We start from the raw sequence: 14,405 nt of genomic DNA on the forward strand, positions 1-14,405 counted from the left end.
TTGCTTTGATGTACAGAATCTTTTCTATCTTGGAACCTTGGTCACAACTGCCAACTTAACATCAGCAAGTTTATACCGATCTCTGTTCAAGTGTTCAAGCCATGTGACCTTCTTTCTCACCCTACAGCTGTGATTGTCCCCCTGGGTGGAAAGGAGAATTCTGCACAGAGACCATCTCCACCTGTGACCCTGAACATGACCCTCCACACAACTGTAGCAAAGGGGCAACTTGTGTTTCACTGCCCCATGGATACACCTGTTACTGTCCTCTGGGAACCACTGGAATCTACTGTGAACAAGGTAAGGCAGAATTTCAACTCTTGATTGTTCACAAATTAAGTCACTTTCCTTCTGGAAAAGTAAAATGAAAAATATATAATAATCCTCAATGGCATAAGATCTGGATTTCCTCCACATTACAAGCACACTGCAGGGTGAGAGGGAGTGAGTGTAAGAGGCCAGTGTTCCAGCCATCATAAGCAGGATGGACCAAAGTCATTTCTCTGCTGTGCTCCTTGTAGCCTAATAGAATAAACTCATCTTCATAGACCACCACTCAGCTAACACCGGCAGGAGGAGGAATGTGGTTCTCTACTGCCTTTCATCCCCAAACGGCAAGCGAGAATCATGTTACATTTATGCTTTAATCCCCTCCTATAACTTCCCTGACCACCTTCCCCTATTCCTGCCCTTATAGGCAAGGTTGATAGAGTGTTAATGAAACACTGCCATCTTCACACCGTTTCTCAATCACGCCACAAGCCACTGCTAAAGCTCTAGGAACCCTCGGGCAAGAGAACCTCTAAGATGAACAGTGATGACAAACACAAGGTCTAAATGGGGACATTGTCAAATGAGTCTATGGATAAAATCAGGGAAGCGTATGCTGTTGAATGTCTCAAATTCGGCATCTTCCAAAAATCAATGCTTCATATTTCATTTTGTCGTATTTAGTGTAGTTCTAAATACCACGGTAAATTTCGTGTAAAAGAAGACCTCTGAAACACCATGCTCAGAGTCCTAAAAATTCAGTTGTGTAACAGACACAGTTGTGTTACGCTAAGGCTAATGGACTGGCCTGAGTGAACCTGCCCAGCCAGTCAAGCATCCAGTGGCACAGTCCGAGTGGGTCCTGCTCCTACTTCAGTTTGCCGCCACCTGCTGGCTGCTGTCCTTTCCAGTTTAAGTATCGGTAAGGATGATTCTGGGTGTTGGGGCTGAATGGGAGTTCAGGTCAGTGTGTCAGGGAGTCCAAGAAACTCATGGTTAAGGAATCTCAAGAGATTTAGCCAGAAAATAGGGGGTCATGGAGTTTTACCTGCTATCTCCTGGGTTCCTGAGACTGGATGATCTATTTACTCTCTCCCACCTCAGCCACCACCTGGAAAATAAAGCTTTAGCCTCTACTTCTCCTACACAGGAACAGAGGCTGGTGGAGAAGGAGTAGAGGAGCCAATCACCAACTGGGTTAGATACACCTTAACGTAATTTGCAGGGATTATTGTTATATCATATTCATATGTGTGGTAAGAACAAACTTAAGGTCTCTCAGATCACTTTATCAAATACACTAATGCAAACATTTTTTTATCCTATATCTTTGAGACTCTATGTATGTTTAACTCTCCTCCAAAAGTCAAAAGTGTTGATAAATGAAAGACATTGGAGTTTTAAACTAATAGTGATTTAGTGACATTGTTTTAAAATGCTAGTGATGGGGTGCCTGGGTGGCTCAGTGGGTTAAAGCCTCTGCCTTCGGCTCAGGTCATGATCTCAGAGTCCTGGAATCGAGCCCCACATCAGGCTCTCTGCTCAGCAGGGAGCCTGCTTCCTCCTCTCTCTCTGTCTACCTTTCTGCCTCACTGTAATCTCTGTCTGTCAAATAAATAAATAAAATCTTGAAAAAAAATAAAATGCTAGTGATTTAGACATTTAGACGTTTTAAAATACTAGTGATTTAGACATTGGAGTTTTAAAATACTAGTGATTTAGTGACAGAAATTTTAATCAAGTCATAAGGTGTGACTATGAAATAATGAGATGGAACTTTGTGCCTGGCTTAATAAGGAAATCAGTCGTTTTCATAATGACTTTAGAGACAGATCTTGCCATTAAAAAATGGCAGTTCTTAGTTCCCGGAATGTGCCACACTCCATCCTGGAATGGGGATTTTTCCTCATATTCTTTCCTCTGCCTGTAATATTCTCATCTTCCCCTTCACACTCAGCTAACACTTATTAATCCTTCAGGTTTTAACTCAGACCATGCTTCTTTAGGGAAGCCTTCCTGGGTTCTCTGTCAGAGAGATGAGGGCTGTCACTGTGCCTGTTTTCATTTATTGTTGTTGAATCTCTATCACCCACCATACTGTGCACAGCAAAAAAAAATATATATATATATATCTGGTGTATACACTTCAAGTTACTGGTTCTAAAATAATAAAACCTGATTGTAATAGTTTTCAAGAAATAGTTCTTGACGGTAGTGAACGACAAAGTACTCAAAATTTTACTAAGATAGTGGACCTCCCCAAAAGATAGTTATTATAACCTGAAAGAAATAATAGGATAATCTGACATAAGAGCTGGTTACTGTAACAACAGGGCAAGCTAGATTTTTGAAGCTTAAAAGCTCAAATGATGAAAACCTGGGGGATTAACCCAGAGTTTGTTTGGAATTGTGTTTGTGTGTATATAAATAAATGATACTGGTATGTATATAAATAGATTGGGAGAGGGCAGATAGAGATGATAGATAGGTAGGTTGATAGATAGAAAATGATAGATAAATAGTGACAGCAATAAAATTATTTCATGGAGAGTCTAAAAAGTATGAAAAAAGCTGCCAGAAAACTTGTGTCATCCTCACAGAATTCTGAACAGTAAGTTAACTAACAATATAGCCTGCTATGCTATAATAGGAGTTTGGTTCATTTAAAAAAATAAGTCATAAATACTCATATCATAGATACTATTGTTTCGATGGGATAAATTATTATGTGGGGAAGAGACTCTAGGTTTTAGATTCCCAATTGAAAGTTATTTTCTATAATAATTTTTATACTAAAGTTGATTTTAAGGACTCTTAACCATGTTTGTGGTGAAGTAGAAATAATGAAGAGTTTGATCCTAAATGACAGAAACTTTAAGTCTAATTTTAAGTCTTTTTTTAAATCTCCAGTGATCCATTGACTTTGCAATTTTTCAACATAGTAGTTCATAGTTCTATAGAACTAAAATTCAATTTAAGAAACAAAATAGAGAGCAGATAGCACCTGGGCCTCTGAAACCAGACCACAGTGCACCCTTGTGTCTTGCCAATGGTTACATTTTTCTTATTCCCACACAGCTTGTTCCCAGTTGCATCATAAGCAGTACTGTCGATGATGCCTCATAATTTCTACTCAGTTATGGGCACCTACAATGCAGAAGAACTGCCTGTGGTTCAGTTCACCTTTATTGTACTTATAAACTGGTATAAAAATTATCAATGAGGGGTGCCTGGGTGGCTCAGTGGTTTGGGCTGCTGCCTTCGGCTCAGGTCATGATCTCAGGGTCCTGGGATCGAGCCCCGCATCGGGCTCTCTGCTCCGCAGGAAGCCTGCTTCCCTCTCTCTCTCTCTCTCTCTCTGCCTGCCTCTCTGCCTACTTGTGATCTCTGTCTGTCAAATAAATAAATAAAATCCTTAAAAAAAATTATCAATGAATTTTTATCAATAAATAATCAATGAATAATGAATAACCAGCATCCTTAAACTCACAAATGCCTAACTAATAAGTCCTCTTTTCCCTTCTTCTTTCTTACTTCCTCCTTCCAAGAAACCGTAAGTCTTAGAGGGAACATTAATTTAACAGTACATGGAACCCCTGACTTACAGCTTTCACACTTACCTAGTTTAATGACCATCTTTATTGTAAAGAAGCCCCACCCGCAATAAGAATCAAAACTGGTGTTTATAATCTCTGAATGACAAGAACAAGATGCAATTGATTGGCAAACCTGATGACGCTAGAGAGGGCAGGGATGGTGAAAGGGTGTCACTTGCCTCCAAATACAATCAAGTCCTGGTGACCTTTGTTCTTTTCTCCTTCCCTTGGAGTACTGCTTACAGTAGGGAGTATTTACTAATGTATTAAGATTCTTTAGTGGTTCCAGACCAAGTGCCGGGGATAAGAAGACAGACATGAGAAGACAGACAGCTGCTCTGCCTCCAGAGGAGGAGGCAAGCAAACACCATATCCGCCAATCAGTGAGGAAAAATACAGATTGAGTTAATGCCAGAAAGGAAATAAAGAGGAAGAGGAAATAAAAACTCACTGCAAGAGTACATTTTAGTTGAGATGGTCAGGAAAGGACTCTGTAAGTAGGGACATTTGAGCTGGCATCTAGTGAGAATTAGCCATGTGTGAAGGCATGTGGGACAAGTACTCTAGGCAGAGGCTAAACCTGGAAACAGGAAAACGGTATTACATAATTGGAGGGAGAGAAAGGCAGCCAGTGTTCTCAGAATGGGAGATGGTATTATAAGATGAATTTGGAAAGGCAAGCAGAAGGCAGATCATATAGTCTTGGAAAACATGGTAAAGAATTTTAATTTCATGCTCGCAAAATAAGAAGCCTGTGAAGACTGTAAGCAGGAATCTAAGAAGCAGAAAACTTGCATTCTGATGCTTCTGCTAACCAGCGATTTCCTTTCTGCTGTGTCCTTTAACTCTCTGAGCCACTATTTCATTACCTGGAAAGCAGCAATAGTAAGTGTGTCACCTGTTTTCCATCTGCCCCCACCCTTCCAGTTCTATTGTCACCCCTCCCCCGCTGCTCTGTACTCCCAGGGTCCTCTCAGAGGATGGCAGCAGTGGGTTCTCCCTCAGTCTGCCTCTAGTTGAGTTTAACCAAGGAAGTCACCAACAGGGGATCAGACGACAGGAGAGCAAGACAGAGTATTTATTTCCCTAGATTCCTTGCCACTAGGTCACCAAAATTTACCTTCACCTGAGGACACAGTTTCTGTTGGGAGATCCTCACCTACCCCCAACTTTAGGCTAAGTAGTAGAAACAGCTCCCCGTTGAGACTAACCCCAGGGCAACACCCTGTATCCTGTAGTTTCCCTAAATCCTGCCCACATCTTTGGAATGGCCTTTTCATTCCCTTACCTTCAAACTACCCTATATGAGCATACCATCTGTTCACTGCCAGAACCCTTATTAAAAGAATATTATTTTTCCTATCTTAAAAAAGTCATAGAAGGTAATGTATATAAAAATTCTTTACTAAGTACAAAGTACTATAAAATATAAAGTATTATTTTCTCCTCTTGTTCTCAAGATCCCAAACTCAGACCAACACTCCTAATAAAAAAATTCAGCTGTATTGTGAACTAAATACACATCTTGGTATAGGGAGGTCCAGGAGTATAGAACCATAGGACATTACCAACCATCTCCTAGTCCAACAGTATCAGTTTATACATGAGGAGACTAATGCTCAGAGAAATTAGTGTGCCAAAAGCCTCAGAATCAAGTCTCTGGATTCTCAATCCAATTATTAGCAGTTGCTTAATAATTTTAATAAATATAAACAGTATATATATATATATATATATATATATATATATATAAACAGTCAACCATCAATAAGTTACTAACACTCTATTTCTAGATCTTAGCAGACCCTTTTAATAGCCGTTCCACAACTAAATATAGCATAAGAACTAACAATGTAGAGGTAATATATTTATCAACAACCATCATTCTCCAGTTATCTAGGGACACCTAATAAAAGGGCAGCATAATCATTAAAATTCAAATAACTTCAAAACTAAACTTGGTAATTAAATGAGTCATCCAAGGCTAGGATTGAAAAGGACCTTAAAAATCACATAATCCCAATTCTTCTACTTTGAAAGAGGTAAAAATGAAAACTCTGAGTCAGTGGGACTGAGAATTTAAGTCTTCATATTGCCAATCCAGTAAGTTTCCCAAGACACTGTATTGTTTATAGTTAATCAAAATATGAAAACTACCAGTCACATGAAATAAGTGGAAACCTGCGCAGCCTGTGGCATGCAGAACCAGTTAATTAAATGCCCTTGTTCCAGTCTTAAGTATTTTTAAAGTGCATGTTTGTATCTGAGGAGAGGGTGGCTAGGGGAAATTTTCTATCCCAGCGTTACAATGTAAGTGGTGAAATTTGGATTTGTCTATCCCTTACTTTTTAAGATGTCTGACTGATGGGGGGGAAATGATCTTTCAAGTCCCTTAAAACATTAACCTGTAGCTGACAGAAAGAAAAATCCATTTAAGGTCAAGAGGAGAATTCCTGGTCAGCATAGCTTTTCTTCTCACTGTGGCCTCACCCCAAACTCCTTAGGAATTCCACAGAGGTATGGTACTGTGTGAGAAAGATATCAATAGACCACTTGAATTGGATGGCTTTCAGCACAGGCACCAAAAATGACTCAAATATCTGAGCCTAGTTCCAGAAGTGCGAATCCACAACTTCACAGTGTCTAGCCCAGGAACCAGTTCGGATGTGTGTTTTTTAAACATCCAAAGGCCCTAACCCAGCTTTAAAAATTAAACTGAAGCTAAAGAAGGGTGGTCAGCAAGCAACAGCATCTGGGTTTGACAGTTCACAGGACTATTGATCTTAACCTAAAAAGAAATCACAGGTTAGGGTAAATATTTTGCAATCCAGTTTAGTCACTAAAATATTCTATTGCTAGCAGAACTCTGGTTTTCAATTATTTTGTGAGACAAACAATATGCCCAGTTTCTTTTCTCATATGCTCAAAGCTTGTTCATTTGATTTTTTTCTGTTGTAGCTGTATTTCCTGTTAGAATCTATGGCTTACAACTACACATATAACCTTTACTGAATCATAAATCTCTCCTCTTGGTTTATTTTTCCCACATTATTGGTAAATTGTTTTTTTTCTTGGAATATTTTTATACCACTAAATTTTAGTTATTGCATATTGTTGACATTTAGCCAAATAAGATTCTATAATATGTGTGTTTTTAACTTTTTGGCCGGGAAAATATTAAAAATGTTTCCATTTTTCTTATATTCTTTCCATACCTAGTGCAATTTTTGTCCATTCATTTCTCATTCCCTAAGGTATAGAAACCCATTCATGTGCTGGCATTTTGAATGAAATAGGCAAATGTTCAAGTGACAGTCTTGATGCCAAGGATACTTTATTTAGGTCCACCTAGCTCAAGGCTTCTTTGAAATTAATTTAGGCTAATGGAGGAATTCTGTCCTTTAAACCTTCCTGACTCATGGTGTGCTTTCCTACCAAATGTTTGGTTTTCCTGGTAGTAAAGGGTCCACAGCACTTGCAGATGGCAATCTCAGGAATGTTTGCCTCATTTTCAGATGTTCCTTTCTAGGTGCATTTAGCCATGTGAGAATAGAGAATATACTTCAAAAGCTTTCTTCATAGAAAACAAACCAACAAACAAATAAAAAAACCGTGAATTTTAGTCTTTATTACCCCTTTTGTACCCCTACCTTCGATCCCATCTTGATAATTAGTAAGGATGTGGTTACATGTGTACTAGATCCTCTAACTCTACAATTCTATAATACTTGAACTAGCTATCATACCTAGGAACACACATTTTAGTTCTTTAGTCTTCCTTCTGGGTTCCTTAATACAACCTGCTAAATCATAAATGGTGAAACTCAGTGAGAAAGTGAATTACACCTAACAATTCTAAGGTTTATATGAACATCAAGGTTTTCAAGCATCTAAAAGAATAGAAGTTGCAGGTGAATCTTAGTAGAAAGAAACAGACACAACTGCTTTTTCCTAACCTTAGACTTTAGGCAAGTAACTTTCCAGAACATCAGGCTTCTCAAGTGTGAAAAAGAGAATATGTCAAAATCTCTAGGGAAATTTTTGATCAAAATCCCAGGAGGGTCCATTCTCTTTGTCAAGTCCTGAATTAATGATTACTAATTTAGTGAGGGAACGGTTAAAAACTCTTAAGAGACAGACATCTATAAAAGGTTTTTCTTCAACGAAGTCCTTTTTATTTTCTATTCAAGATAACATTAAGTAACGAACAAAAAACACTCACATTAAATTTGCTGCTCTCTACTACTGTTTCCTCCCTTGAAATGTTTCACATGTTGAAACGTAAACCCTGTCCCCCACCTAAGGAAGGGAGGGAGAAAAAAAAAGTTTGCTTACCGTCAATTTCTATGGACAGGACGTGGTTGCCTTTTCACCTGAGGCAGATTTGTTCACTTTTAAATCTGAGATGAATAATAGTGATCAGAACCAACCACAAACTTTACTTTCAAATTTGGGGAACTAAGCAAGAGACGCCCTCTAGTTTCTAATAGCAATATTGAAAAGTGACAAGCAAACTACAAGTTTCATGATCATGAAAGACATAAAGATTGTAAAATATCATTTCATTTTCTTTTGTTAAAATCTGTGTAATTTATGTTAGGAAAAATGTAAAAAGCAAACATTCCTATACCACACTATTCTAGTGACCAAGGAATATGGCATGGCAAATGGTCAGAAAGCCATCTATCTGGTCTGAGAGGCAGAATTGGCTAAGAGTCTCCTAACACAGCCTCATAAAGTTATGATAGGGAGTCACTGAAGTCAAGAGGCCAGCACAGTGCCTGGCACACAAGCAGAGCTCCAGAAATAATCAGCGACCGCCCCCCGCCAAAAAGAAGAACACGGTATTAGATTACATTGTGTTAAATGCAGACAGATCCACATAGACATTTTGATCTGTTTCATTTTTAAAATATGGGTTAGTTTAAAATAGATTCTTAAGTTAAAATATTTTAAACCTCCTAGTTTGAAAAGATAGTAGTTTTATTGTATAAAAGATGTTTAAAAACATTTCAAACCATTATGGTCAACATGGTAGACAAACTTTTCAAAATAGCCAAATAAATTTTTTTTTTCAAAAACTCATTCTCTATTGAAGTATAACTGATTATTAAATGATTTTGAAAGCATTTATTGAGAAGCCACCGAGGCCACATGAAGAGATCCAAAGCACTATCAGATAAGGTTGTCCCTCCTTTCAAAGAGCCAATGATTTAAATGGAGACCAAGCAAAAGTCTCTGAAAATCAAATCAAAATATATAATTTAAATCACAATTTGGAGAAAAGAGGAAAAAATTGACTGCTTTAATTGCCAAACAATGACACCATATGTGCATTATTTCCCACTACTGAGGCCTGAACAGGCAGTGTAAAACAATGGAATTATGTTAGGTATCAATACATAGGTAAGATTTGGATAGACTCATATTGGGGTGGTAACGTAGCTTTCCTGAGTGAGAGCCCTATAGAAAAGCATGCAGAAGAACAGAAGGTTGCACTTGCAAATGTGAGTAAACTTCCTCATCTGAAAAAGAAACTCATCCCAGAGAGCCTAAATTATTACAATACCTCTGAGAAAAGAAAGGAAGAGACCAGTGTAAGGCACAATGGATTAAAAACTGAGCTGGAGGGTGTGCCTTTCACATAAATGGTGTTCCATTAACATTTGTAAAGTGGATGATGATTATTCAAGGTTTAAAATGTGGGTAGCGGGGCGCCTGGGTGGCTCAGTGGGTTAAAGCCTCTGCTTTCGGCTTGGGTCATGATCCCAGGGTCCTGGGATAGAGCCCCACATCGGGCTCTCGGCTCAGCAGGGAGCCTGCTTCCTCCTCTCTCTCTGTCTGCCTCTCTGCCTACTTGCGATCTCTGTCAGTCAAATAAATAAATAAATCTTTAAAAAAAAACAAAAACGTGGGTAGAGTGTGCATATAATCAATATAATCTCCCAGACCTTTTGTTAATACGCCTTTGGGACTACTGAAACAACCATAAACCTGCCTACACAAGGTACCTGACTAAATGGCTGACTTTATTATTTATGACACTCCAAGAAGCATAAGGAAGAGCTTAGAGTAAGAAAATACATATATTTGAAAAGTAGCTGAGATAGTGGTAGAAAGATAAAATGTGGCCTTCTCTCAGGGAAAGAAAAGAGGGAAGAGGAGGAGGAGGAGGTATGGAGAGGAACAAGAAGGGCGCGCCAAGCAATGTGAGACAAAACGAAGTCTAAAACACAGCATGCAACTCAATGTAAAATTAGCTTTAGGATTCCTGGAAATCAAAGCAAAACATAAAATACAAAGGTTGCTACCTACGCTACTATTACCTAATAGAAGAAAGCATACCAGTCATCACATCAAGGACACAGAATTGTGTCATGGCACTGAACTCTATGAAAATATTTTGATCAAGCTCCAATTCTTTTAAAAAGCAAAATTAGGGGCGCCTGGGTGGCTCAGTGGGTTAAAGCCTCTGCCTTCAGCTCAGGTCATGATCCCAGGGGCCTGGGATCGAGTCCCACATCGGGCTCTCTGCTCAGCGGGGAGCCTGCTTCCTCCTCTCTCTCTGCCTGCCTCTCTGCCTACTTGTGATCTCTGTTCTGTCAAAAAAATAAATAAAATCTTAAAAAAATAAAAAGCGAAATTAAACAACAATATATATAATTGATGACAGTTTTCTAGAAAATGAAGAGACATTATGTATATTGTCTTTTCTCATACTGACACACACTAAAGGCTAAGGACATAATATAAAGTCATAGTTCCATGTAATTATGTCAAAGCTAACTGAATAAAGTAGATTTCTAATGATGTGGCATATTGTGTCAGTAGTCCTGACAAATAATTATTTAACATTTTCTTTAAACCATTACTTTGGATATGAATTGTGTCAGCTAAGTTTCTGATAGTTAAGGCATAGCAAAAAATTAAAAATTAAGATCCTTATAAAAAATCTAGGTATCATGGTTATTAATTGAATTATATGTTATTACACATTTTTTCTCATTTTAAAGCTTTATTTTTCAGATTTATAAGTGACAAAGCTGATGTTTTTGTGTGAAAATTAGAAAGTTTAACTTGGCCTCAGTTCAAATTCTGCTCCATAAAACAAGGAGTAGAACACCTCATCCTAGATTTTGATAGCAGGAATCACCAGATGTCACTAAGTATCATAAAACAATCTTGTGATTTTATAGAATACTTAATTTTTAAGCAACACTCCATCTTCATGGGCCTCCAAAGATCATTTAGAACCAAATCACCACCCAAATAACTAAATGAGTTAAACAATTAGTGTTTTTCAGCATTATCCATATGGGTGTTAAAGAAAGTCTGCCTAAAGGGATAATTTTTTTTTTTTTATAATTGATACTTAACCATTCCTTCTGTTAGCAATTAGCCAACAGGTTCAATTGCTCATTCACACCACTCCCAGTAGACTTTCGTAAAAATCCAACAAAGAGAAAGGATGTTTAGCTTCCATTTTTGCTATAATAACAAGGTATATACTTAGTTAACCTAAAATTTGTCCACCTGCTTAAGTTGAAATGGAAAGATAATTACTTAAGACTTCACATAGTTAAGGGTGGAAAAAAAGTTACTTCTATCCATTAGATCCTAACACGTTAAGAATCTACATTGAAGTTATATGCACTTACCCATAGACCTTAAAGGCAAAAAATGAATTAATAAATACCACAAAAAGTCTTAAATTATTTTTATTTCATCGTCTTTACTAATTGAATAAAACATAGCTGTGGTACAGTAGAAGAGCTGTGGTTAAAATCAAAATCTTTTGCATTAAATATAATGAGATTGAAAGTATAAAATGGATAGCCCTGAATCTATAATTTGTTGAGAACACAGCAGATGTGCATAAGTGAGGAATATCTATTTAACCTCATACCCTTATATGATGTGGAGACTGAGAACTACCTGTTTATTAAGTAGTCCATACTTTGAGTCCAACATTAAGAATCAGTGTTCTGGGAATTAATCTATTTTAGAAATCTTAAGGTCATCCTTAAAAACAAAAGCACTTGGTAGTAAAACAACCTTTAGTGGGACTTGTTCAATTTTAGTGATTAGAGGTGTGTTTAAAAAGGGGTGGAGGGACACCTGGGTAGTACGGTTAGTTAAGTGTCTGCCTTTGGTTTAGGTCATGATCTCAAGGTCCTGGGTCCAAGCCCTGTTTCAGGCTCCCTGCATAGCTGGGAGTCTGCTTCTCCCTCCCTCTCTGCCTCTGCCCCCTCCCTGTTCATGCACACACTCTCTCTTTCTCTCTCTTTCTCAAATAAATAAAAATTTTTAAAAAGAAAATTAAAAAAAAAAATGAAGTTGCTGCATCCAAGATAGGGAGGTGATGAAGTTTTTGACACAGGAGGAAAATCTTGCAGAGCTTTAGGTTCTAAGAGAAATGAATGCACTAAAAGCAGAGAAGTAGGTTAATAAGGTGGCTAAATAGGAAGCTACATGCTCTCCTTCCCTCAACAGACGCCAAGTTAACAACAAATGGACCATCATACCTCTGTGAGAATTCTAGAGGCCTATTGAGAAGCTACAGTACCCAGGCCATAATTGTGGAGAGACTGGTAGGGCTGGAAAATTATCATTTTGCATCCAAGTAAGGACTTACTTGGGCTAGAATCATCAGTGGATGTTAAATCTAGGGGGTAGTTTTGATGAATAGCAGATAATACATGGTCTCACAGTATCTCCCCACCGACTGCATACAAATTGCAAGAAAAAAATAAAGCCACAATTATACAATGGAATATTATACAGTAGGAAAAAAAGTGGTCAACACCATGACCAAGGTAATCAAGTTAACTTCACCAATGAGGAACAGAAAGATATCGTGTGTCTCCATATGTGAAACCTTGAGAAGAACTCATCATCATCTATGATGTATTTCAGCCAAGCAGGCATAACCTGAATCTAATTATGAAGTAATACCAGCCAAACCCAAAATGATGAATATTATTTTCAAAAAGAAGAGAAGGGGGAAACCTGGGTGACAGTTGAGCATCCAACTCTTGGTTTCAGCTCAGGTTGTGATCTCAGGGTCATGGAATCATGCCCCATGTCAGGCTTCCTGCTCACCTGGGAGTCTGCTTAAGATTCTCTCCCTCTCCCTCTGCACTTCCTCCAACTCACATGCGCACTCTCTCTCTCTAAAATAAATAAACCAGTCTTTTAAAAAAAATAACAGAAGAGGAAAATATTCTTCAACTATGTCAAGGTCATGGGAAGAAGTTAAGTTGGCAGGATAGTAGGGAAACCCTGGAAACCCTCTCGATTGCAGCTAAATCAACATCAAATCATTTTTGAATAACTAGGAAATCAGTCTGAGGATTAAGAAAACAATCTGCACGATTGGACAGAGAGAACATGGCAGATGTAAGTTTGGAGACGTGAATTGGGGGAGAGAAGAGCTACAGTGCTGTGAAGGGGAGGGAGCCCTTTTCATGGAGAAAAGTCAGGGAGAGAGTGGAAGAGAGAGCAGCATGTAGGGTTTGTGCAAGATGCCATGGTGTGGGGATCCCCTGGGAGGGGAGATTTTTTTTCATTCTTCCATGAGGGCCTCCTGAATGGCAGCAGCCATGAGTCCCCTTCCTCAGGGATAAGAAAGTGGGTGATGCCATCTTCCACACTCCACTACCTTCTCTATTCCCCCCACCCCAACACACAGGCATTGTTGGACTTCAGAGAGAAACACAGCACCTCCAGTGGAGGCTGGGGTCACTTAACACCAAACCCCACTCTCGGACTTCCAGCAGGGTCATCTTTACTAGGGCAGGTCTGACTGTGAGCCAGCTCAGTGAGTTTCTCCCTCAGAAGACCAGCACAGACACCCACATGTACCAAGTCTACTGAAAATAGAGTGCTCTCCAAAGCATCAGCTTCAGTTCTGGGGGAGCTAGGATCAGGCTTTCCTTTTAAAAAAAAAAAAAAAAATAGAGGGCGCCCAGGTGGCTCAGTAAACGAAGGCAGCTGCCCAACCAACTGAGCCACCCAGGCGTCCCTTTATTTTATTTTTTTAAAGTAACTTTTTTTTTTTAAAGATTTTATTTATTTATATGACAGAGATCACAAGTAGGCAGAGAGTCAGGCAGAGAGAGAGGAGGAAGCAGGCTCCCTGCTGAGCAGAGAGCCTGATGTGGGGCTCAATCCCAGGACCCTGGGATCATGACCTGAGCCGAAGGCAGAGGCTTTAACTCACTGAGCCACCTAGGTGCCCCGGAATCATTTTTTTTAAAGCATTATTAATGCAAGGCATTCCCGAGAATTTCTATTTCTTGAGATAAGAATAAAACTCTCAAAATCTATGCATCTATGCCTCTCTATAATATAATCTAGAGGATTATATAATATAATCTAGAGGATCTGTGGCACACAGCACCAGCAAAAAGGAGCATAGTTATCACAAGTAATAGGCGGCTTTTCAATAATTGGCTCCACTATAAAAAGCCTGCAGTTAGTGGGATTAGAACAGATTTATTACCATGGTTCAATGTATTTAGCAAGGAATAACTCTTG

At 38.6% G+C, this 14,405-nt stretch overlaps 1 protein-coding gene across 1 annotated transcript in view; it reads left to right on the forward strand.

The window, feature by feature from the left end:
• LOC123389275 (protein eyes shut homolog) overlaps positions 1-14,405 on the forward strand; it is a 108,423-nt gene that overhangs the window by 86,751 nt on the left and 7,267 nt on the right. The window contains exon 6 of the mRNA XM_045070409.1: positions 128-300. Within this exon, the coding sequence (XP_044926344.1) occupies positions 128-300 (173 nt within the window). The remainder of the gene's footprint in view (positions 1-127; positions 301-14,405) is intronic.

Source organism: Mustela putorius, unplaced genomic scaffold (genome assembly GCF_011764305.1).
Source record: "Mustela putorius furo isolate JIRA1106 unplaced genomic scaffold, ASM1176430v1.1 tig00003969_pilon_pilon_pilon, whole genome shotgun sequence".
In the NCBI taxonomy this organism is placed as follows: Eukaryota; Metazoa; Chordata; class Mammalia; order Carnivora; family Mustelidae; genus Mustela; species Mustela putorius.